At 42.3% G+C, this 25,089-nt stretch overlaps 1 protein-coding gene across 1 annotated transcript; it reads right to left on the reverse strand.

The window, feature by feature from the left end:
- Positions 1–1,519: 1,519 nt before the first annotated feature.
- Positions 1,520–23,666, reverse strand: rrh (retinal pigment epithelium-derived rhodopsin homolog). Its single transcript, XM_085441966.1, has 7 exons — positions 23,555–23,666; positions 20,894–21,084; positions 13,730–13,829; positions 8,269–8,422; positions 2,445–2,613; positions 1,860–2,038; positions 1,520–1,663 (listed from the first exon to the last, which is right to left on the reverse strand). The coding sequence occupies exons 1-7, from the start codon at positions 23,664–23,666 to the stop codon at positions 1,558–1,560; spliced, it is 1,011 nt and encodes a 336-aa protein (XP_085298092.1). The 3' UTR covers positions 1,520–1,557.
- Positions 23,667–25,089: the final 1,423 nt, after the last annotated feature.

Here is a 25,089-nt window from a genome sequence, read left to right on the forward strand (position 1 = left end):
TTTATACCTTTCTGCAGTTCCAATAAGGAGCAAACTCCATGGTGCCTTGATCTTGGCCTGTAACGTCGTTCCCCATGGAGGGTACATCTCCCTGTGGCATTTTAACTTGTTGCCAAGCGTCTCAAGGATAACTGTTGCTGTGGTGTTGCAGGGACAATAATGCTGTATTCACTTTCAGAGGGTACTTCACATGGTCTTGGTAATCGACCGCTGAAGGAACAACAATCCTCTTTTTCAGGTGACCTGAATCTGACCTGAGGGATCTGCTGGAATACCACTGGGTTTAATTACAAGGTATCCCTGCCCCAAGCTCAGTAGGTATAGTGGCCAAACCATGATTGGAAAGTCTGTGGTTCGAATCCACTGAACGCCCACCCTGAGTAAGGTCCTGCACCCCGGGCACTGGATTGGTGGCTGCCTGCCTGCCCTCTGAGTGAATGGGTTAAATGCAGAGGAGTAATCAAAGTGATCGTGGCTCAAGAGTTGGGAGTTTGCCTTGTAATCGGAAGGTTGCCGGTTCGAGCCCCGGCTTGGACAGTCTCGGTTGTTGTATCCTTGGGCAAGACACTTCACCCGTTGCCTACTGGTGGTGGTCAGAGGGCCCGGTGGCCTCGCCTCTGTCAGTGCGCCCCAGGGTGGCTGTGGCTACAATGTAGCTCCCATCACCAGTGTGTGTGTGAATGGGTGGATGACTGGATGTAGTGTAAAGCGCTTTGGGGTCCTTAGGGACTAGTAAAGGCCATTTTAATTTTCCTATGGGGATTAATAAAGTGCACATTATGTTTACATTAAGTCACACCATCCACAGGAGGGTAGGTTGTACCCCATCACACATATTCACACCAGGACAGAGTAAGAATGTGGGAGAAATGGGGAGGGGGGCATCGTCATGTATATGAAAGAGTAGAAAAGGCTTGGTGTACTCCAGAGATGCACCCAAGAAGTACTTCATCATAAGAATAAAGACCTACATTGTTAAGAAAAACATGATTTTTTTTTCATATTCATGTAATTTATATATAGCATAAAAAATAATATGGGCCATGTAGTCAAGCAAAGTGTACCTGCAAACATATGAGAGACCAGACAAAAAAATAAGGCATGAATACAATACAAACGTTGTTTTTTCTTTATTTTTTAAGTGTTTATTCACAGGTTTCTTAAGACTTTTGATAGAAGGGACAGTAGAGACCGATGGCCCTATAACAGTCCCAATAAAGGAGAAGAAGGAAACACTACAGCTGCTTTTCAATCAAGCTATCAGAAAAACATCAGCATGGGTGTTTGATAGTGGAAGCTGCAATCTTTAAAAAAATGGCTTAGCCCATTAGACCCATGTGCTTTTAAGGGCCCAGCCTAAGCAGCTCATCTATGGCTCTCACCCTTCTAAAGACTTTGTAGGTTACATTTTGTGAAACTAAGGGAGACAAAATATTTGCTGAGGTGACAGTGGAAGCACCGTCACTCATTGGTGTCATTATTGCATTTTTCTACACAGCGTTTTAATGCCAAGTTATTTTAATATTAATGTGACATCATGCTGAATGCAATATCATCTCACTGGGTCAGAGGTTGTTGGGAAATTGTCATGGGAACTTGGGTATTGATGGTGACTCGCTGTCTTGTTTGACACCGAATCATGCCTGTAATGGCTCTTCTGAACCTGCAAGAAAAGGCGATTTAAGTCCTTCTACACACCACCATCACTACACACTACAGACAGAAGTACACAGTATATAAAAATGTTAATGTGACACAGAAATATCCCACTTTATCCCACATATTGGTTTCTTATGCAAAAGTTTATTGGCACAGAAATATTAACTATTGTCATAGCATACTTAAGAGAGAACACTCACTTTTTGTTGGCAATGACGTAAATACAGGGATTATAAAAGGTGGAGGACTTGGCAAAGAGTGGAGCAATAATAGCCATTGGGGCAGGGATAGTCTTTGGGTCACTAAACGATGCCCACAGACACACCATGGAGTATGGAGACCAGGCAACCAGGAACATGACAATCATTACAATTGACATCTGTCAGCAACAAACAACAACAACATTATATAAAACATGCAAATTTACTCCATGTAGTATAAATTATGTATCCCATGTGGACCACAAACCACACGGGAGTCTATATTTTTCCTGAATTTCATGTTTATTATATAGAACTAAATTACTTTCCAATTTTGTAGAACACTGTGGTCTGAACTAAAGCTATAAATAACCATGGTAAAACAAAATGGTTAGCCTACCAAACTCGGAAAAAGTGTCAACTGTAATGTAATGTTGTCATATTGAACAACATAGATTGGATATTTGTTTAAAAAAAAAAACTAATTTCGACCAGAAGTATTCTTCTCTGTTTAAACATGCATTTGATAAATACAGATGCATGTGGCATTAACAAACAAAGCCTAAAACTGTGGCCCAGTTTCACCTTGGTGACATCCATTTGATCAGACCAATCCATGTTAATGCAGTCCAGGCAGTTGCTTGCTTTGTATCTCCTGACAGTGACTGTCACACTGTAGTAGCAGTAAAACATGACACACAGAGGAACCACAAAGTTCACAGCAATCACTGCCATAGTATAAGAAATAAAAGACCTGGGAAAGAAAAACACAGATAGTTATAAAGCATTCTCATACCAAGACATGCTAGATTTGTTTTATCTCAGCTAAGCAATGACATATTAACATTTTAAACAGGGTTTTAAATCCTAATATTCAAATTCCGTTATATTGAATGCAAACATGCTTACAATGTAAGTGAAAAAAATAAACAGTTCAGAGAAAAACTATTTGCCCCCTTCCTGATTATTTTTTGTGTCATGGTTCAGTTCAGTAAGGTCACCTGTTGATGCAAAAGGTGAAAAAGGTAGGGCAGCCTACAGGTGACGAGAGCAAATGGTACAGCAGGCTGCATGATGATCATGATGCACGGTGTAAAGAACTTTTTGCTATATAAGGGAGCTAACGAGCATCATCCCTCATCTAAACCAAGTGAGTTCCACCCTGAGGAGGATTAACACCAACAGAGCTACAGGACCAGATAAGGAGGAAGGCAGGACTTTGAAAGCATGCACTGACCAACTGACAGGATTTTCCTGAAAAGGATGCATCAGAGGATGCCGTCGCATTAGCACTGTACTGAGCCCTGACCCACTTCAAACATTCCAGCTCTTATACTACGATGTTGGTTCTGAAGCCTTATAACCTGGGTGTGCCAACATCGCTGTGCCACTGGATCAGGGACTTCCTCTCGAACAGGCCTCAGATGATGAGAATAGAGAGCTGGACATCTTCCACACTGGTCTTGAACAGAGGCACACCACAGGGTTGTGTGCTCAGTCCAGCCTTATTCATTCTGTTCACTCACGATTGTTCTGCCATTAATTTCACTAACATAGTCATTAACTTTTTGGATGATACCACTGTGGTGGGTCTCATATCAGACAATGATGAGACTCACTATAGAGAGGAGATCCAACACCTGACACAGTGGTTCTTAGATAACAACAGCATCAAGGTCCTGGGTCTCCACATAACATCTAACCTGAGCTGGTCGCTGAACACATCACACCTGGTGAAGAAAGCCCAACAAAGGTACTTCTTCCTCGGGGAGCTAAAATGGATCACACGCTCTTCTTGGCTGCTTGTGAATTTCTACAGAGCCACAATAGAAAGCACCTTCTATCTTAGTATAACTGTATGGTATGGCAGTAGCACAGCACAAGACAGAAAAACTGGCCTGGGAGGTGAAAACAGCACAGGGGATTGTGGAAAGTCCACTCCCACATCTGGACTTGGTATATGCTGGATGAATCCAGAAGAAGGCCAGATGTATCACTGCAGACGGTGGTGTCTGCAGCGATACATCTGGCCTTCTTGCCACCTTGGCAAAGGACTATGTATACTGCTTTCTTCTCTGGAAAGCAGTACAGAAACATACAAACATGCACCACCAGACTGAGAGACAGCTTCTTCAACAGAGCTGTGAAATGCATTTAAATTCTGTCTGTGTTGGGCTGTCTATCATTCAAGCTCACGTCCTCTACCAGAGGCCTGGAGCTTGAGGGTCTTGCGCAGTGTTGCTGTTCCTAGAACTGCGCTCTTCTGGAGGGAGATGTTGGTAGTTGTTTCTAGGATCTGCTGGAGCCACTTGCCTAGCTTGGGGGTCACTGCACCGAGCACTCTGATTACCACTGGGACCACTGTCCCCTTCACCTTCCGCATCTTCACGAGCTCTTCTCTGAGCCCTTGGTGCTTCTCCAGCTTCTCGTGTTTCTTCTTCCTGATGTTGGTGTCATTCGGTATTGCTACTTCTATCACTACGCCGTCTTCCTCTGCTTGTCCACCACTACTATGTCTGGTTGGTTAGCCACCACCATTTTGCCCATCTGTATCAAGAAGTCCCACAGGATTTTAGCTCGGTCATTCTCAACCACTCTAGGGGGCATCTGCCATTTAGACCTCGGGACTTCCAGGCCATACTCAACACAGATGTTTCTGTACACTATGTTGGCCACTTGGTTATGGCGTTCCATGTATGCCCTGCCTGCTGGCATCTTGTACCCTGCTGTTATGTCTCAGGGGCATCTTTACACAGCCTGCACCTGGAGTCTTGCCTGGTGTGGTAGACCCCAGCCTCTATAGATCTTGTGCTCAGAACTTGTTCCTGTGCTTCCATGATTAGTGCCACTGCACTGTCTTTCAATCCAGCTTTGTCAACTTCTCAATGTCTCCTCTATCTGCCGGCGGTACATACCGTGCAGGGGCCTATTCTTCCATGATCATTCCTCCTCTTCCTCCTCTTTCTTGGGTTTCTGCTGCCTGAGGTATTCACTGAACATGCGGTTGGTTGGGGCCATCTTACTGGATTCATGGATGTTTGTTATCTCATCCTGGACTGTGGTGCTGACACTCACAGTCTCTGGCTTCCTTCTTTCCGCTTAGTGTACAGCCTCAGGGTGCTGGACTGGAACCATTCATGGTCAGGGCTTCCTGGTCTTGATGTCAGGGGCTACTATCTCCTTCTTTGGCTGGCTTATTATCCCAGCAAGGTACTTGATCAGGTACCTTTCCTCTCTTTGTTATCATCCGACTATACTTCTCCAGTCCGAATGACATTCCGATATCATTGCTGTATATCCTGGGGGTGTGGATCAGTGAATCAATGTCTAGTTCACTCTTGGCATACAGCTTGATGTCATGCATGTAGAGGAGGTGGCTGACAATTGCTCCATTCTGTAGTTGGTATCCATAGTCAGTCCTGTCACTGATTTCACTGAGAAGATTCAGGCCTAGGTAGAACAGCAGTGGGGACTGTTAAGAAGAAAATATCTGAAGTGTCTCAATGCTTATATTAATAAGTGTCATATAATTATATAGTGTAGTATTGAATGGGCATGGCCCTGATAATAAAGGCATTAGACTACATGTCCTTTAGTGGTAGAATGTTGGAGACTCTCACCCACGTTTGTCTGCAGAAGCTGATAACATGGAACCATCTGCCAGTGGAAATTTACTAGAAGGGAGTAAGGCAAGGTCACAGCCTCGCCGGAGCTGAGAAAAGATGTTTTGCAGCTAATGGACAAAAACCTCTGAGTACGCTATGCAACGTGACTACTTAATGCTTGTGTAACACTGTTGTTTAGACTAGAGTGGGACAGCCTGTAATAAAATTGTTAGGCATTTCGAGATTCGCGGCAGCATGTCATGCAGGACGCATCTCCCTTCCGGAAGTGTAAAATGGTCTATTGAGCAGTGTGTTGTCTTCCATCAGATGGCTTTGAGGAATCACAAGAACTTGGTGAAGTGTCGATATTTAACAGGACAGAGCATCTCCTTGGTACATCCCGCACTTGATGGCGACCTGTGCTATGGACTTGTAGTTGGCCTCTAGTGTTGTGTGTCACATCCCCATTGAGTTGCTGATCAAGGCTCTTAGGGTCCTGGTGATCTTGTACAATTCTGGGCACTTAAGGATCCAGGTGTGGGGCATCCAGTCAAAGGCCTTCTTGTAATCAATCCAGGTTGGTCAGCCTAGTCTTGCACTCTCAGGCGACTGCTCTGTCTACCAGTGGCTGGTGTTTTGCGTCTCTGGTATTGTTTCCAACGCCTTTCTGTGCCCCACTTGTGTATTGAGCCATGTACTTATTCATCTTAGCCACTATGACACCTGACACGAGCTGTCTTGCGGTTATTGGCCGGTGGTTGGACGGAACCGGTCCCTTCCGGGGGTCCTTGAGGATCAGGACTGTCAGGCCTTCTGTTAGCCATTCTGGGTGTCTTTCGTCAACTAGCAGCTGGTTCATTTGTGCTGCCAGGCGCTTGTGGAGTGCAGTCAGTTTCTTCAGCCAGTAGGCGTGAACCATGTCGGGGCCTGGTGCTGTCCAACTCTTCATACTGGAGACCCTGTCTTGGATGTCTGCTACTGTGATGGTTACTGGACCCTATTCACCGGAGGTAGCTGTAGTCTGCCCTCAGATCCACTAGCTACTGAGCATTGCCGTTATGGGTTGTGTCCTTCTCCCATATGCTCTTGCAGTATTGCTCCATCTCCAGTCTTGGTGGTGATGTTCTCATATTGTTCCTCTGCCACTGTGAGTACACCTTGGCTGGTTCTGTGGAGAACAGCAGGTTTATTCTCCTGCCTTCGATCTCCCTGGAGTATCTCTTCAAGTAGCTGGCCAAGGCTGTGAGTTTTTTCGCCGGCATTTTCCAAGGCCTCAGGTATGTACAGCTTGCTGTACTTCTTCGGCACCTTCTTTGTTGCACCTTTCTGCAGCTTTGATCTTGGCCTCTAGTCTCCTTCCCCATGAAGGGTACTTTTAACTTGTAGCCAAGCTTCTCACTGAGCACTGCTGCCGTAGTATAGATCATCTGGTTACTCTTGGTAATGGTGGCGGTAAGTATCTTCCGTAGTGCTGCATTTGCATCATCTAGTAGCTCTTCTGAGGGTACTTCACTTAATCTTGGTAACCGGCTACGGAGGATCCAGGTTTCAAGCTTTACCATGATCCTATCTTTCAGGTCAGTTCTTCTCGCACTCAAAGATCCTTCCTCTTGGTACCCAATCTCTGGTGTGGGTGATGATGATGACATCTCCTCCCTGACCTGTCGTCCTGGCTCCCCCTTGCCATAGCATGTGTGTTGTACCTCGTGAGAGTAGTCCCTTCTTCCGAATGTTGGAACACTGAGTTACTAGTTGTTTCGCTGTCAGCATATAGTTAGTGTCTGTTCCAAACATAACCATATTTGACTGATCTGGATAGGCCATGTGCCAGGCCAAGTTGGAATGCCGGAAAACCAAGCTGGAGCATTATTTAGGAGTGAGCCCTAGCACCATCTCCAAATTAAAGGTCAAGTTCCATTTAAAGGGAAATGTCAGACACGCCACAAAGTGGGCATCCCAAGAAGATGAGACCAAAAAAGACAGTTTCCTTAACCTGTCACCACTTAAAAGACAGCATACAGTCAATCTCCAGTCTCATGTGACGCCCAGGAGGCCCTTCACAATCAGACCTGTTTATGCTGGTGCTGACAACATGTGTACTGTAAGCTGAACATGTGGAGAAACATCATGTTCAGTGGTACAGTTTTGGCCTACTGCGTCTGGACTGTAGGGTCAAATTGTGGAGAGGACACAGAAAATGCTATGGTAATTGCTTAACCAAAAGGCTGAAAGCTTTTGTCGTTACTGGAGGCCATTTCAGTGGAGTGAGATCTTAAAATAAGATTCTGCAACCAGTGACATTCCCATATCTCCACAGTCTAGGACAAAACTGTAGTCTACAAGATGACAATGCTTGACCCAACAGAGTGCAGTTTAAGCCTCCAGAATTTGAGGCTAAAGATGATGCACCTGCCTGCAAGCCTGACCTGGGATTTCTGTCCTTGATCATTGCTGCACCCAATCATGCAGCAGAATATAGGCATTATGAGGGGGGAAATAGTGATAATTTCTATGTATACTATGTATCAGTGAATTTACGTGACCGCTACCACTTATCCAATATGGCAGACAGTTGTTGAGCAACGTGTGCATGATGTTATGTGCAAAACCGCTATATAGTGTCAAATCACCAAAACATTACCTTTGCATCTTGTGATAGTAGAAACACCAATGGCTTTAATTGGGTGGACTGTTTGGGCTATTGAAAAAAAACCTGAGCTAATGGAGAGGCAAATATCTGTTCAAACTCTTTTTTAGTAGCTTTTTATCCAAAATATCAAGTACATTATCCCTTAAAGACTCACGCATCATTCTGTCTCCAGTTGATGGTACATGTAGCTCCAGTGGGGTCAGGGGCATAGCCAGCCCAGCCAACAATTGGCATGGAGCACCAGAACACAGCATTCAGCCATGCTGCCAGAATAAGAAGACTGTATGATCGTACCGTCATTTTCTCACCTGGAGAGAGAAATGATGTATAGAAAAAATGAAGGTCAGGAAAGTGCGACAATAAAGTCATTTTGAATTTAATGAGCGATTGTAGTTAGCGCTACAATCGCTCCATAACTAAGAAAGTAAGCGCTTTTTTAGGCTGCAGATAGTTGAATAAATGTTTAATAGAGATTAGCAAACTGTTGATTTTTAAGTACAACCACAATTCCACAAAAGCTGGGATAGTGCATAAATATCAGAATCAGAATCAGAAAGGGTTTTATTGCCAAATGTTGAGCAGGTTTACAACATTAGGAAATCGCTGCGATGCTTCAGTGCAAACATACTGTTATAAATTAAGCTTAAATAGACATGAAAATAAAAATGAGAATAAGAATTAAAAGTGCTAAGTAGATAGATAGATATATACATGATATATACATGAGTGCAGGTGGTGATCAGTGCAAACATGGAATGATGCAGTGACACAGCGTAGGGTCATGTGTTAGTGGTGGGAACAGTCATACGTTTATTGTTCATGTGTCCAACAGCAGAGGGGAAGAAACTGTTCTTATGGCGAGAGGTTCTGGTGCGAATGGACCGGAGCCTCCTGCCTGAGGGGAGCAGGTCAAACAGACTGTGTCCAGGGTGAGAAGGGTCAGCTGAGATCCGAGCTGCACGCCCCAGTGTCCTGGAGGTGTACAGGTCCTGCAGAGATGGGAGTCTGCAGCCAATCACCTTCTCAGCAGAGCGCACAACACGCTGCAGTCTCTGTTTGTCCCTGATAGTGGCTCCAGCGTACCACACGGTGATGGAGGAGGTGAGGATGGACTCGATGATTGCAGTGTAGAACTGCATCATCGTCCGTGTTGGCAGGTTGAATTTCTTCAGCTGCCTCAGGAAGTACATCCTCTGCTGGGCTTTCTTGATGACGGAGGTGATGGTGATAAATATAAATAAATAAACAAAACCTTGCAGTTGTCCATTTTCCCTAGTTCTCACACATGACGTTTGAAGAAAAACATTTTCCCTAATATGTCCCACCCACTAACAGGAGCCATGATGAACAGATAATTTGTATTATTAACTTTACCTGTGAGTGGTCATAATGTCATTTCTAATAGTCCAATGTGGTGGTCCAATGTAGAATTCTAGCTGCTCAAGTATCCTGGCTCTTTGTTACATTTGTCATTTCACAAGGCACCAATCATAGCTCTGCATAAGGAGTAGCCAAATGCAGATTCTTAAGGCAACTGAATAATCTGACATGTACCTTTATTCAACTGGCAGAAGAGTCCAAAATCCTAATAACACGGTCCATACAGGAATCTAATAATGTGGGCAGGGAAGACACAGGGAGCAAAAACAGACACTTGAGGGCAATTAGAGAACATGAACACAACTGGGGTGAACAGGTGAACAGAAACTAGGTAATGAGACTAGGAGGAGCTATAATGAAATGCAAAGCACCACAGACACCAAAGTACCAAAATAAAACAACTAATACAAACGTTAGATATACACCTACACACACTAAGGGAAACACTGGAACTGAAACGTCACTATCTGCGCCTACATGCATATACTCTTTATAGAATATATCAGCAGTCTGCTAAACTGCATACTGCTGATATTGTTTTAAACAACAACAAAAACAAAAACCCGTCCAGAAGTTGTAGCAAACTGAATTATGGTCTGAATGCTTGGTTGTGCCAAACACAGTTTCTTTCCCAAGAGGTGGGGGACACCCGCCCAACTCCCTGTATATCCTTTAAAGAGGACATGAAACACTAAACATATAAAAGCTAATTTACATCATGAGCCCTGCTCTCAAGAACTGACATAGATGCAACACTGTCTCTGAAGCTGGGTTTAAGAAATAAGAGCCAAAACAATTCAGACCTGTTGCACTGACTTCACGCCTGATGAAGACCATGGAGAGGATCATACTTCACCACCTTCACCCACTAGTCAGGAGAGACCTAGACCCACTGCAGTTTGCCTACCAGCTGAACATCAGGGTGGATGATGCTGCTGCATCGGGCCTTCTCTCATCTGGAGGGCACTAGGTGCACTGTGAGAGTCATGTTTTTTGATTTCTCCAGTGCCTTCAACACAATCCAGCCCTCAGTGCTAATGGGGAAGCTGCAGGGAGAGTAGACCATCAGCTATCCTAGTGGATTATTGACTACCTGAGGCTGTGGGCCTGTGTGTCTGAGGTGGTAGTCTGTAGCAAGGGGGCCCCACAAGGAACAGTGCTCGCCCCTTTCCTCATCACCCTGTACACTGCAGACTTCAGTTAGCATTACAAGTAACGGCGTTACTAACGGCGTTACTTTTCAGTAACGACTAATCTAACTAATTACCATTTCTATCGTTACAACGCCGTCAAACCCACCCACCACTTTAATTGCACTTTAGATCTCGTTCTGACATATTGGCATAGAAACTGAACTAACAGTATTTCCTAAAACAAAAAACCCTCTTTTTCAGATCATTTCTTATTAACATTTAAATATACCACAACAGATTACAAAGCAGTGGTTAACACGATTATTAGAGTACATGTCTTTCTGAAAGTGCTGTAACTAAGCCATTCTAGTCACATAGAGGTCGATTATCTTGTTAATAGTATTACATCTAGGGATGGGTATTGAAAACCGGTTCTTGTTGAGAACCGGTTCCCACTGTTTCAATTCCTTGGAATCGTTTGCCACTTTTAAAAACGATTCCCTTATCGATTCCAGTCGCCCCGAATGACGTCGTCACGTTGAGTAGCGTCTTTTACCCAGTAGGAAACACGGCGCCTGAGCGGCACAAACGCTCAAAAGTTTGGTTACACTTTATGAGAAAGGATGACAACAGGGCAACGTGCAATACTTGCAAAGTAGAGATTTCATCAAAGGGAGGAAACACTACGAACATGCAAAAGCATTTGCTCAAAAAACACGCGATTGCTTTCAACGAATGTCGTGTTTTTGATCCGCTCCGGACTAGCGAAGCTCAACCCAGCAGCAGCGGTAGCGTTTCCACGTCCTCTCCCGTTAATACTGCAGGTAACTAATCAATTAGCATTGCATATTATGTTAGCGCGATTTACCTTATTACAAAACCTGCTATTACTGTGCGTTGCATTTAGATAACCATGATGAGACAGAGTCTGGCTCAGATGCTGGCAGTTGTCGCTGCAGTCTACCGGTAGCGTCTCCTTTCAGGCCAGGATAGACGAATGTCACCGAGCAGTGTCTAAGTTTGTGGTCAAAGGCTTGCACCCATTTGCCACAGCACATGCCCCCGATTTCACTTTGGTAAGTGAATGTGTTTAATTGTAGGCAGGACATTACTGGATATTCTTGTGTAATTGCTACAGAATAATTTATGTTAAACTTTGTTATTGCTACAGGAGAATATTTATTTTATTATTTTACATATACATTTTTTTTCCTGGGGACCCTGTGACACCCCATTGAAGAGCCGTAGGCTGTGGCTCTCTTAAGATCTCACTGTTGGGTTTGTAAGGCCATGTTACTCCTAAATTTCTATCTTGTTCAAAGAGAAGATATAAAACAAAGTTCTAAGCTAATCGACCTTAGTGTTCTCCTTTTTAAAAAAAAAAAAAAAGAATCGATAAGAGAATCGATAAGGAATCGAATCGTTAAACAGAATCGAAAATGGAATCGGAATCGTTAAAATCTTATCAATACCCATCCCTAATTACATCTTCACTGCATACAACTCTGGATACCCAAACTGAAAACGAAAACCTCAAATCAGAATTACTTGACTCTGTGGTATAACTCTTAAACGTGCACCAGTTCATAAGCTGAAGTTATAAGATGAAACAATTCACTAATTTAGAAGATCATTTTTTAGCCTGTAAGAATAGTTTGTTTTATAGGAAAAAAAGTAAAAAAAAAAAGAAAGAAAAAAGACAGCTTTTCGCAAAGCAAGAGCATCTCACTTTTCCTCACTTATTGAAAAAATAAAAACAACTCTAGGTTTCTTGTCAGCAGCCTGTAGCCAGGCTGACAAAAAGCCAGGGCTCTGCTGAAAAACTAGTTCATGCATTTATTTCTTACAGGCTGGACGATTGTAATTCATTTTTATCAGACTGTCTTAAAAACTCCTTTAAAAGCCTCCAGTTAACCTAAAATGCTGCAGCAACAGTACTGACAGGGACTACAAAGATGGAGCATATCTTTCCCATACTGCCTTCTCTTCATTGGCTCCCTGTTTACATTGTTAAGACTGTTTGGAAAAGTGCTATATAAATAAACTTGACCTTGACCCAAATACTGAATTAAACCCTCTTTGGTTTAGGGTATAATTGGCCATTTTTTAAATTACTTTTCATTTTACCCTTATATTTAATCAGTAAAAATATTTATCTTGTCTGGTATGGCATCATTCTTTCCATTCTTCTTTTGTGACCTACAGTTATTTTAAAATTCAGACATAATAAATTAACACAATTGACCTACAAGCACACAAAACAAAAGAAACCATCAAATCTGAGTAGAAAAAGTTTGATTTTTTTTCATTGTGTATACCACAAACAATTTTGAATTTAGAAAAGAGAAACATTTTGGCTTCTGGTTCCAAATCCTATATAACACTCCAACAGCATCCATAATCACTAAAGAGCAAATAGCTAACTCATTCAATTTAAACAGAGACATTAGACCAGGATGCCACTATTGCCATCTGCCCTATTGTTGCCACCAGTGAACAATAACTGATTAGCGGTACAGCAAAAAAAAAAATTACATAATCACAAAATCAGTTTGTATGCTGATGACATTCTTCTAATCCTAAAAACTCACTTTTGCCATTACACATTCTGATCACATCTTTGATAAGTTTTCTGGTAACTCAGTCAACTGGTCTGAGATTCTCCCTTGAATATACATATATGTGTGTGTGTGTGTGTGTGTGTGTGTGTGTGTGTGTGTGTGTGTGTGTGTGTGTGTGTTTGAAACGCTTTGTTTTTGTTTTCCCTGCTACATTTTATAAGAGGTCCCACCTTTTTTGAAATTCGGGTTGTACTTCCTCAAAACATCTTCAATGAGTCTGTATTTTGGTGAACTTACAAACGATTTATGAATAAAATAGAACAATTTAAGCAGTGGTTAAAAGACAACAGAAGGAACATGAGATTAATCGCACATCACTTTGTGACCAGTATAACTGGTTGTGTGATGAATGATGGAATTAGATGACATGGTAACCCTTGATCATGAATATCTTTGTCAATTTTGTAACAGATAAAAAGGAGTATAACAATGTGGTCGGGTAAATTATATATGCAAATATTAGGCTCTCTAAGTGGGATACCTATATCTGGTCTGCAGATGGAAAGGTAACGATCAATGGCCACCACGGTCAGCAGGCCAATACTAGCCATGCCAAAGAATATGTTGAGAGCTGCATAGATCTGGAGACACAGAAACAAAGAAAAAGACAGGTACTTTAACGAGAAGGCTATGATCATGGCCCTGTGCTTGAGGCAAGAATTGTTAGCATCCAAAAGATTAAAGCAAGAACCACGGTGCTAACATGTTGTGGTACAATGGCTTTTGGAATTCTGTTACTATGATTTAACAGAAACTTGTAGAAACTTGGAAAAGTTATAAAATTCAGATTTTTACACTGCTCTGACCAAATGTCCTTTCTCAGTCCTGGTCTAGTTATCTGTGTTTGTTAAACATAGCAGTGAGGTATGTTGTCTGCAGTGGTGTATTACAGCCATGTCGGGGAAAGTTATTGTCTTGGTTCAAAGAAAAAGGCCACACAAATGCAGATGATGGCTGTTAGTTTCCTCGCTTCTGTTAATACGTTCATAAGAAGGATTACATGGCTCAACAATATTATGCCATGACAATGCTGTGAAAAAAATCTGCTAAAAGACCGTGAATCAGCCTGGCCACAGATTTTGTAATAAGTAATTTAAGTGTCAAGGTCCCGGGTCTTTTCATCAGTGTTTTGAGTTGGATTATCAACTTGTTTATTTCTTTGAAATTTCCTATTAGCAGTCTTGGATTTAGTTGGTTATGCTGCTGAGTTCTTGCCTTGTTGTTAGTTTCCCTTGGTGCTCACTCCTCCTCTCTCATTCTCTCCCTCGTTTTCTGTATCAAGTCAGCCTTGTCTCCATGTTCATTTGCCTGTTTCTCCAGTCATGTTGCTCCCTGTGTCTCTCGCACTCTCTCTGTGTCTCTTGCTCTTGGCCTTTCTTAGTTTAAGTCCAGTTGTGTTTCCCAGGTGTACCACTAACCCAGCAAAATCGAAGACTGTTTGTTTTGCTTCAGAGTCAGCCAGCATAAAAGATGTGTATCTTGTAGTTGACCCAGTAAACAAAGTAAAACAAAACAGAATTTTTGGGTTCTTGCAAGGGTCAACCATAACTTCATGTGATGTTACTGCGCTGGTGGATAATGAAATCTCATCTACTGTTAATCAAACTATACATGTTTTTAAACCAAACCCTTAACCAGTACAATGTGTATCTGGGTCTGCTCATGATTTGCCTTGTTTTGAAACTGTTTGCAAAGTGGCGGGGTAGCAACTCTAGAGTTAGTGTCACTTCTGAGGACCCTGAAGGGGACCTCTTTGAAGACTGTTTGCTGTGAACCTGTGCAGAACTGGTTCTGTTGCACCCTCTGGGGCTCCCTCTAAAGACTGTGGTACCTCATCTTTGCTTGTTTCTAAGACTGTTCTTCCACCTGTGACCTCGCGTAAGCCATATGCTCTGCCTGCTCCCAGTGTGGCTTGGACCCAGCTTTTCCCTGCACCCATCTCAGTTCCCGGTATTAAGATAGGTAGAGCTCGACCAGTCCCTGTCCCTGCTCCCAAGGCGGTTCTGCCTTCAGCCTTCATCTGCACCCATTCATGCACCTGGGTGTTGGTGACTGAGGCCCAGCCGATCCATGTTCTGGTTTCCAGCTGGTGACAGCTGGTGTCCACCCATCACCTGCACCAGTCCTGGCTCCCAGGGTGATGCCAGCAAAGACCAGATGTATTATTGTAGGGTCTACCTTATAATATAAAGCACCTTGAATTGAATTGAATAGACCACCTCTGCACCTGTAATAGTTCCTCGGGTGAGAGGAGCTGGCTTCTGGCAGGTTCCTGCACCCATCGCTGATCCTAGGGTGAGGGCAGCCAGAATCTATTTTCTGTATTAAGCCAGGCAAATAAACATGGAGTCAAGACTATCTGTTTCCCCTGTCTTTCTCTATGTGTCGCTCGCTCTCACTCTATCTTTAATTAGTCAGTCTGAGTCTTGGTGTGCATTTCTCGTACTTCCTGTTTTATTTTGACAGCCTCTCGTGTTTGGTTTTGCTTCCCAGGTCTCGTCAGTGAGATTATGTTCAGCTGTGTCCCCCAGTTGTTTCCTCTCTGCCCCAATTCCCTCTTATGTATATATTGTCTGTATCTCCCTCTGTCCGTTGTCATAATTAGGGATGGTTATCGTTTAGGTTTTATCCGATACCAGTACCAAACCGGTACTTTTGAAACGGTGCCGGTGCTTAAACAGTGCTCGAACCGGTGCTTAAAGAATGGAGAACACACACTTTGTCCAAAAACCTCTCATGTTTAGCTGTTTTTTTGGTAAAAAGATAACAATGTTAGCCTTTTCTGCAGCTATAGAGCATATATGGTATCACTCTTGGCTGGAAGCAGTGCTTAATCATTGGAGAAAACACCAATTTTGTCTAAAAACCTCTCATGTTTAGCCGTTTTCCACTTTTTCTTTGGTCATTTTAGCCTTTTTGGCCAGGGTGAAGGGAGTATCTGCCATCAAACAAGAAGACAGCCGCATGTAGCTATGATGATGTTTGCTAGTTCACCTTACATGCATTAATGTAATAACGTGGTTAGCCTACTCAACGTAAATTACACACGAACAACATTAAGCTACTCACGCAGAGAAGAACGGCTGCTGCTGCATCATCATCCTCATCATTTCTGCTACACTGGCAGGGCTAGGGGCCAGGACTCTCCTCTTTGGGTTTTTGGAAGATGTTGCTAACTCCGGGTCCGATAACAGGCACCACACCCGCTGTAGATGTGCACGGTGTGAGGTCTCGCAGCAAGCTATCAAATATTGTGCATTTCTCAGCTTTTAAAAAAACGCTATGCGTTGCCAGGTGTTTCATCAGATTCGAGGTGTTACCTCCTTTGCACAGTATCACCTTAAAGCACTTGTTGCAGGCTGCTGAGTTTGCATCTTTTGCTGTGAAGTACAGCCAGACTTTTTATTCTGTAGCTCTGCTCTAAAAGAACGTACGTACCTGGGCCCGCCTACTATCCTTGGTAAGGTAAAATGATTGGCTAGAATCCAAAGTGTATGACATCTCAGGAAATAAAGCACCGAAATGTGCGCTGCTTTTCGGTCTGGTTACTACCGTTTATGTCAGAACCGGTACCCATCCCTAGTCATGATCTCCTTCTTGGTGTGTGTCACATTTGTTCAGGGCGTCCAGTGTTTGGATGCATAAGTATCTGTCCATTTTGGATTTAATTATTTGTACTTTCCAGCAATAAAGTTAAGTTCAGTCCAACCTGAGAGGCCTGCATTTGGGTCCTAACCTGCCTGCCACACACTGCGTTTCATGACAGTGAGATTGTGGAACACATTTTATAACTTTAAAAGACATTATGTAACAAAGAGGCTATTTCAGATTTTATCTTATAAACAGTGTTGGGAAGGTTACTTTTAAAATGTATTCCACTACAGATTACAGATTACATGCCCCAAAATGTATTTTGTAATGTATTCTGTTACATTACCTAATGAGAGTAACATGTAGGGCTGCCAAGATTAGTCGACTAGTCACGATTACGTCGACGACTAATTTAATAGTCAACACGTCGTTTGAAGCTTTGTAAGCTCACAAAAGACGCAGGAATAAGTAGCAGGATTTAAGAATGTAATAACGGACTGAAACAGAAGATGGCAGCACTGCATGTACAAGGATGCCAGCTGCCGTTAAACCCCGAAGAAGAAGAAGCTGTGTCCCAGAATTCATAGCGCAGCCCAGCTCAGTTTCCAACAATGGCGGCAGCTAGTTAGTTTTAATATTACTCTTATTATTCTTTCTGGGTCACAAAATAAACGTTGAACATATTTTCAGGCGAGAATGTAGCTGTGTAAACCTCAAATATCTGCTCAGTTTATCAAGACACCGCATATTTTCAAAAGCGCTCCGACGTTTTCGGAGACGTCTGTTACCCACTAGCTCGATAGCGAGCCGGGGTTCAAGGCTCACTAGAGCCGTGAGAACACCGGACTCCCCGCAGATCGTTTTCAAACCCACCGCCGTCTTTCGCTACTCGGGTTAAACATGATATATGAGTCACTTAGATAACTTAAAATGTTATTGTTTGGCTTTTTTTTTAGTATTTTATTTGTTCCGGAGTAAATCGGTTTGTCTGAGATTAAAGTTATAGTTTTTACACAGCTGAATAAACGTCAAGCAGACAGCTGATTATCAGAAGTGTGAGATGCTCGAGAGTTTACTCCGGTGTCCTGTTATATTTTAGATAGCAAGGAGTTTATTAAACTTCACCGAAACAATCTGCAGATTTCATTAAAAATTAATAAACTACCATCTTGCCTTTATTTTTAGTTAGCACAGACCTGAAACACTTACAGCTGTAAGCTAATGATAGTTATATAAGAGCGGATGCTGCTGGTGCAATAAGCTGTAGTTTTACGTCCAATGGATGATGATCTGATTAGTCGACTAATCGCAGAAATAATCGGTGACTAGTCGACTATCAAAATAATCGTTTGTGGCAGCCCTAGTAACATATTCTGAATACTTTGGATTACTTAATCTATTATCATGCTTTTTACAACTACATAAAATGTATTATTGCTGTGTGATTTATTACTATTACTGAAGGTTACTCGCCATACCAACACCAACACCAACTAGATGTTTAAATCTTAATATAAATGAGTAACAGTAGGTGGACATTAGGTAAGGCTGCACTTTTTGCAGCGATCTCGTATAGAAAACTATTCCTCGCGTATATAAAACAGGTCCGCGGCTCCGAACCGTAGTAAAGGGACCTCTGGCTGATACGTCGGGTTCGTGTCGGCTCGTAGCTGAAAACTAGCTTTACTTTGTTGTCTGGGTGAACTCTGCTAGCGAGAGACAGAGAGAGGCGTTGTAAGGCTGCTTATTGTTTCGGAGGAAAACACGAACACAGCGTACAGTCGAGTCTTAATAGCTTACTTACAGCTGGTCTCGTCAGGCTCTCTTTCTTACTTGGCTCTTGGCGAAGGCGGTCGCACTTTTCTCCTCTCCTCCTTCCCCTTATCTTCCCTGCTTAGCCTCTTGTGTCCTTGTCTTGTCTCGCGTGCACTACTTTTCCCTTGAACAGTCTCTCACTGTCGTTCTCTAAAACCTAACAGAGAATTATGGATTTGATCAACTGGTCTCTGAATGCTATTGACACCCTCTTCTCAACGAGAAGTCTGGGCTCGGGAAAGCCCGAGTGCCCTGGAGGGACTTTCCCTGCCGGATACACGATGGATGGGTGGCAGACCTGGAGGATCTTGTGCCTGGCGGGACTGTCTATCGAGGACGCTGAGGATATTTACCTATTCGGAACCATGATAACAGGGTTCTTGCTGATCGGAGCTGGCTTGGCCCTGACTTATCGGAGAAATAAGAGAGCGGAACCAGCTGTTCACACCCCCCCTAAGCTGACCGCTGGAATTGAAGCGATGGGACGAGGCGCGACCTCCCACACCGAACGCAGCATGGTTAACACCTTGGAGACGCTTACAGCTGCCGTGAAGACTCAAACTAACACCATTGAGCGTATGATGGGAAACATCAGAGAGGGGCCTGCTCACAATAACACCCTTGAGCGAAAGTTGGATAACATCGCAGAACAGCTCACTGCAGCTGTGGGGTCTCAGAACCAAAAGAATGACAACACCACGGAACAGAAGCTTGATACCATCATGGGGAGGCTCGCAGCGCTCCAACGGGAAATCGAGGCCCCAGTGTCGGAGTGCTAAATTCGCTGCTCGCATAAAGGAGAAATCAACAATATTCTACATTTGGACACCACGGCGCCAGCTGCCCAGGCCCAAGGCTGGAGCCCACCAAAACAACTCCCTGATAACGACTGTGTGATGACTATCCTTCCCATCCCATGAAGGACACCTGGATCGGCTGGAGGACTGTTTACTTAGCCTGATACAGCGAAGGACACTGTCTCAGCTGAACTATGGCCACGCACACACACACACTTACACTGATAAGCACGCACTCGTCCCCCTCCCTTCCAAACGCCTTCGATGCTTGTTCCTGCGGGGGAAGGCAGCGGGTCTGTGTGCCGCGCTGAAATGATAGCATGGTGCAGGACGACTGATGTGTTCCTTCGAATCACCCCCCATCCCCCTATCCATCCCCTGTGGCTTGTCATGTGCTCTGATGTTGTGATGTGGACATTAATGTGCTCTCTGTGCAGAGGAGTTTTTTTTGTTTCCTGTTCTCATGCTGTCCTCCCATAGGTTGCCCAGCGTGTGAAGAGGTCTCTTTTTTTCCTCTTGTACTTTTCCCAATGTTGTGTAATTTTTTCGGTGTTATTCTCCCAACGCTGCCGATCTCCGACTGTATTCCCTTGTGTTGTCTTGTTGTTGTGTGTGTAAGTCGGGGGGGGGGGGGTCCTATTCCTCTGTGGGGCAACCTGCATATGGCCAATAAAGCATTCATTCATTCATTCATTCATTCATTCATTCTTGGCTGCAGTGGTTATTATTATATTTACATGCTTCCAGCTCCTGTTTCTGCTCGGTGACAGCTCCTACTTTTCCTTTTTCTCCCTCCTCGCTCACAGACACATAACGGGTACAGCAGTCCATTCTCCCTGCAGCACGGACTACAGGCTACATTCTTTAGGGCGATGCCTGTAACACTCTGCCTATTGCATCATATTAAATCATTTTTTGAATATTAATTTTTAAAAATATTTCTTCACGTCATTATGTGGACCTCAAATAGAGGTGACATGGGTTGCGAGATTGAGACAGGCATTAGAGCCTCTTATTGTGTGTTTTGTTTTCCACCGGCACCGAATTAGCAAAAATCGAGAGGGCATAGGCCAATATATGAAACAGGAAAAGACTGCCATGTAATCCATTTACTTCAACAAAGTAACTGTATTCTGAATACCACCTTTTAAACGGTAACTGTAACGGAATACAGTTACTCATATTTTGTATTTTAAATACGTAACAGCGGTACATGTACTCCGTTACTCCCCAACACTGCTCATAAATACTCTCCACATATTGACACAGACATGGGTAAAAACTGCCTAGTTTATTTGCGACTGGGTTCACTAACAATGTTAACAAGTGCTAGATTTTTCTATAGCTGCAGTTGGTTGAACATAACCTAAACAACAAACAGCATAAAATGACAAAACTAGATGTGCATGTAGTGGAATTAGAGGCAGTCGTATTCTACACACCTGACAACCAGCATAGCCAAATTTCCAGCTGCCGTGGATGTCTGAAGCAGCAGACATGGGATAGCCAATACCAGCCACTCCAATGTCAGTAAAAGCCAAGTTGATTATTATGAAGTTGGTAGGTGTGCGAAGTTCCTTAAATTTTACAAACATCAATAGCACCACAATGTTGCTCGCTAAACTGATGACACCTGAGAAATGAAAAGAAAGACAGTGTTACAGTGTGAAAGTCAAACATGAAGTTTAAGATTAAGATACCCTATTTGTCACTGTAGTAGGATACAACGAAAATTTATTTGTTGGCTCTCTATTAAACAATGGCAAGGGATAAAAGGAGCTTTTAAAAAAGACAGAAATACAAACAAGAGCACTCAGAGAGTGCAACCCCCCAAGATTTAATACGAGATTTAATATCTTCATCCAAATAAAAGTCGACTGAGGAGAAAGTAAATAAAAGTGCTTTAGGTTCCAGTTGCTTTGTCTAAAGCTAAAAAGGATACTGTAACGTATTTAAATATGTCAACATAGGCAGTGTCAGACTGTATTCTCTGGGGCCTTAGATTCGATAAAACATAGCAAACTCATGTAGCATGTTTTCCAGCTGAAAGAAATTGTAGCAGAATTCTAATATTTATGAATATAAATGACGAAATAAATAGCATAATAGCAAATATTACTATATTTAATATTTTTAAAAATCCAACATACACCAGGCCTCTCCTGTTTGGGGCTCCAGGTTGGTCGTCAAATAGTCAGTTTTGCTTAGGCTGGTTTGTAAATGAGGGAAGTGGCCCTGAAGAAGCTTAAAGTCTTTGTCTTTTAGGAAATAAAGTCTCATATCATTCAAGAATGATAGAAATTATCCACATATCTCACTTATCTTAACTGCACTACTGTATAGCTCTGTGTAAATAATCATTCTGTACATTCGATAATCTTTAATCCTACAACTGTTTACAACTTGCACAGTTCCCATTTCTGTATAGCTGTATATCTCAGATTCTGTAAAGTTATTTATTTCATATTCTGTATAGTTTTTCATATTTATATCCTGTTCATATCCTGTACATAGCTTGTACTCACTACAGCCTGTACATACTTATAGTTATAGAACATTCACAACATACTTCATACCGTGTACATTATAACATACCATAATAGACCCATTTCTGTAATATACTTACATATCTATATTATTGCTAATATATATTGTAATATATCTATATCACTAAAGCACTTCTGGATGGATGCAAACTGCATTTCGTTGCCCTGTACCTGTGCATGTGCAATGACAATAAAGTTGAATTCTATTCTATTCTATTGTAAGAATGTAATCAAACTGTTTCTCGGTCAACTCAAGCCTAACATTAGTTGGACTAATGTTGGTTAATATTGAGCTGCCAGTTTATTGTCAGCTGTCTGGAGCCCAGAGGGGTCACATGTCTAATCTGCTGACAATAAGTAACTGGAACAGTGTTGTAAATAAATAATCGTGTTTATGCACGCGTGATAGAGCCCAGACTTTAGTTTAGGAGATGATTAGTCATTATTATACATAGCATACTATTTCAAAAGGCTTTTTGTAGTCCATGTTCACAACAGTGTAGTTTTAAACTTATGGGATAATGTCATATTAATAGATGGCCTACTATAAGTGCAGTCCTTTTTTTATGGAGGTCAAGAAAAATCATCTATCAGTGTGGACAGGACTCATATAGCAGCGCTTTTCTAGACTGTCTGAGCACTTTACAACAACTTGCCTCGTTCACACAAGCACTTTTTTCTGTGCTCTTTCTAACATTCACGCTGTTCATTACATTCAAACTGTAATGGATTTTTAAAGAGCAACTTGAGGTTAGTATCTTGCCCAAGGATACAACAGACTGGAGCAGACAGGGGGTCAAACCACCAACCTTTCAATTAGCAGGTGACATGCAAGGTATTTTTTTGACCATTCATCTGCAACCCAGCATAAAACGGAGCATTGTGCCAACATCCTATAACCTAGTATAGACTCTTATTTCGAAAATGAACCCAATATGGACTGGAGATGGTATGTGCATTAGCATCAGGGAGAAAGACAAAGATAGAATTAACTTTTGACTACAAGTCTTTGTTGATTTCACTTAAAACCTATAGTTTGATCTGTCCTGCAAATAGCAAATACAAAACAGACATACATGACACCCAGGAGGTTGGCATGATTCTAATCACCTAGGTGGCTGCTGCTAAGTGGTTACAATAGTGATTATCTCCAGTCATACGCTGAAGAATAAACACGACCAACACTCACAAGAATTTCTCTTTAAGCTTGTAAGGAGATGACCTTCCATAAAATAACATACATCAATCAAATTAAAATGTAAAAATTATATGAAAATAAGAACTAGCTGGTTAAAACTCAATAAATGCTGATATCCAAGTTTTGTCAAGAAACCACATTGCTTCGCTGGGCTTGGTTGGATGAATCCTATGACATCTCACTGGTAAAGAAAGAATATCAAAGACACATTTAGGATTTAACCATTAAAATTCAAATGATTATAACAGACTATTATCCCTCTTAACCACACAATGACTGCATTTACACAACTGCAAAACTGAAGAACATAACGCAGAGCAAACATGGCAAAACACAGCATAAGGGATGTTTGTTGTTACCTGCAGTGATGAGATATCCAGCCACAATGTTATGCTCCAGTTGGGTAAATGCACTCTTCCCCCCATAAGGTGCATCTTCATTTGAAATATTAACCCCAGAGTCCATCCCCATTTAGTGACCTTCTAGATAAAAACAAACAAACAAAAAATACCCGATTAAGGTAAAAACTAAAAAACTTAAAAATGATGGTGATCCTTAAAATTTAAACTGAAGAAAATTAGAAGAAGAATGCAGGCAGGGAGTTTTGTAAAATGCTGTCCTAACTAAAATCTGTATGATGCTATTGTGGAGAAGTGGTGGGTAAACCGTGAGGACTAGGGTTTATGGGATTATTGCATTCCACTGCTCCTCTGTCCCTGTTAGCAGGCGGCAATCTGCACGTAACATTGGTAACAAAGCTCTGTAAGAGAGGATTACCGCTCACATGGAGTGGCTGGCAAGTTATGTCGTCAATGAGCTTTGTCATTACAACACAGAATCGAAGACTGAAATACCTCAAACGGATGACTGGTCGTTTCACAGAGAATGCGTACAGTAGGAACAATAAAGTCTCGTTCAGTCTGGATTACATGTGCCTATGGGTCCACAAAGGCACATTGTGTGGCAACGTTTAGTTAATCAACTGTAACAGAAAGAGCCTTCAGGAAACTCCCATCAAACCATGAGGCCCTGTTTTGTAGAAGGAGTTTTCAATCAAATTATCCAAAAAATATTCAAACAGTAGTGGTGTTAAACACTGTTTTCATTTGGAGTGAGAGATCAGAAGACTTGTTGCTTTGAAGCAGGGACTCTATGTAGACAAAAGCCCTGTTTGTCTGTTCCATTGGTTGAAGCTATTGTTCCAGACACCGCTTTTAATTGGTGTTTTATTCTTTCAGTCCCAAAGATTTCCATTTTGTTGGGGTCCCTGAAGAAGTACCAGTGCAGGTCATTTACCTCCTTCTGTATGCCATACCATGGACCACTGAATGGGAGCATTTCTAAATCTGATGCACATATGCAGCAATCACAAACCTCAGAGAGTAACACAAGTTTGAACTGAACAGCCAATAATTTTTATGCTAAACACACAATATCAACCAAAAATCCAGAATAAACACATTATACAAAAGCTACGATATGCTTGTGATTCACTGAAATAAGTATTTGATCCTCTAATATCCATCTACAGTTCTGGGTCAACAGATTGGTTCTTAAATAGCATTTTTCCTACACCACCTGAGCACTCAATGTGCTTCATGCAACACGCTTTCTATGTGCTATTCAAACCCTGATTCATTTATCAGAGAACAACCTCGGGTTAGTATTTTGTCCAAGGATATTTGGCAGGAGACTGGAGCAGCCAGGGATCTCCAAGCTTACAGTTTGTAATGACCTGCACTACCTCCTGAGCTACAGCCACCCTGAGCTTACAGCACCTGGTGTTTCTAGGTGGAAAAAACACAAAGAAGGGAATAAGATCAGGGGCATTATCTCAGAAGCTCAGAAAATAGTGATCGATCAGCTTATGCATGCACAAAGTCAGCTAATAACT

This window comes from Copadichromis virginalis, linkage group LG19 (genome assembly GCF_057382275.1).
Source record: "Copadichromis virginalis isolate Kocher_CV1m ecotype Utaka linkage group LG19, C_Virginalis_male_GT1.1, whole genome shotgun sequence".
Lineage (NCBI taxonomy): Eukaryota > Metazoa > Chordata > Actinopteri > Cichliformes > Cichlidae > Copadichromis > Copadichromis virginalis.

Bases quoted from the DNA above. Each gene is read 5' to 3' on its own strand.
- rrh (XM_085441966.1), bottom strand. From the start codon at position 23,666: ATGGGGATGGACTCTGGGGTTAATATTTCAAATGAAGATGCACCTTAT. The intron at 21,085-23,554 runs GTAACAACAAAC...TTCATTTCTCAG, and splicing joins TGGATATCTCATCACTGCAG to GTGTCATCAGTTTAGCGAGC. The intron at 8,423-13,729 runs GTATCCCACTTA...TTCTCTCTCCAG, and splicing joins CATCTGCAGACCAGATATAG to GTGAGAAAATGACGGTACGA.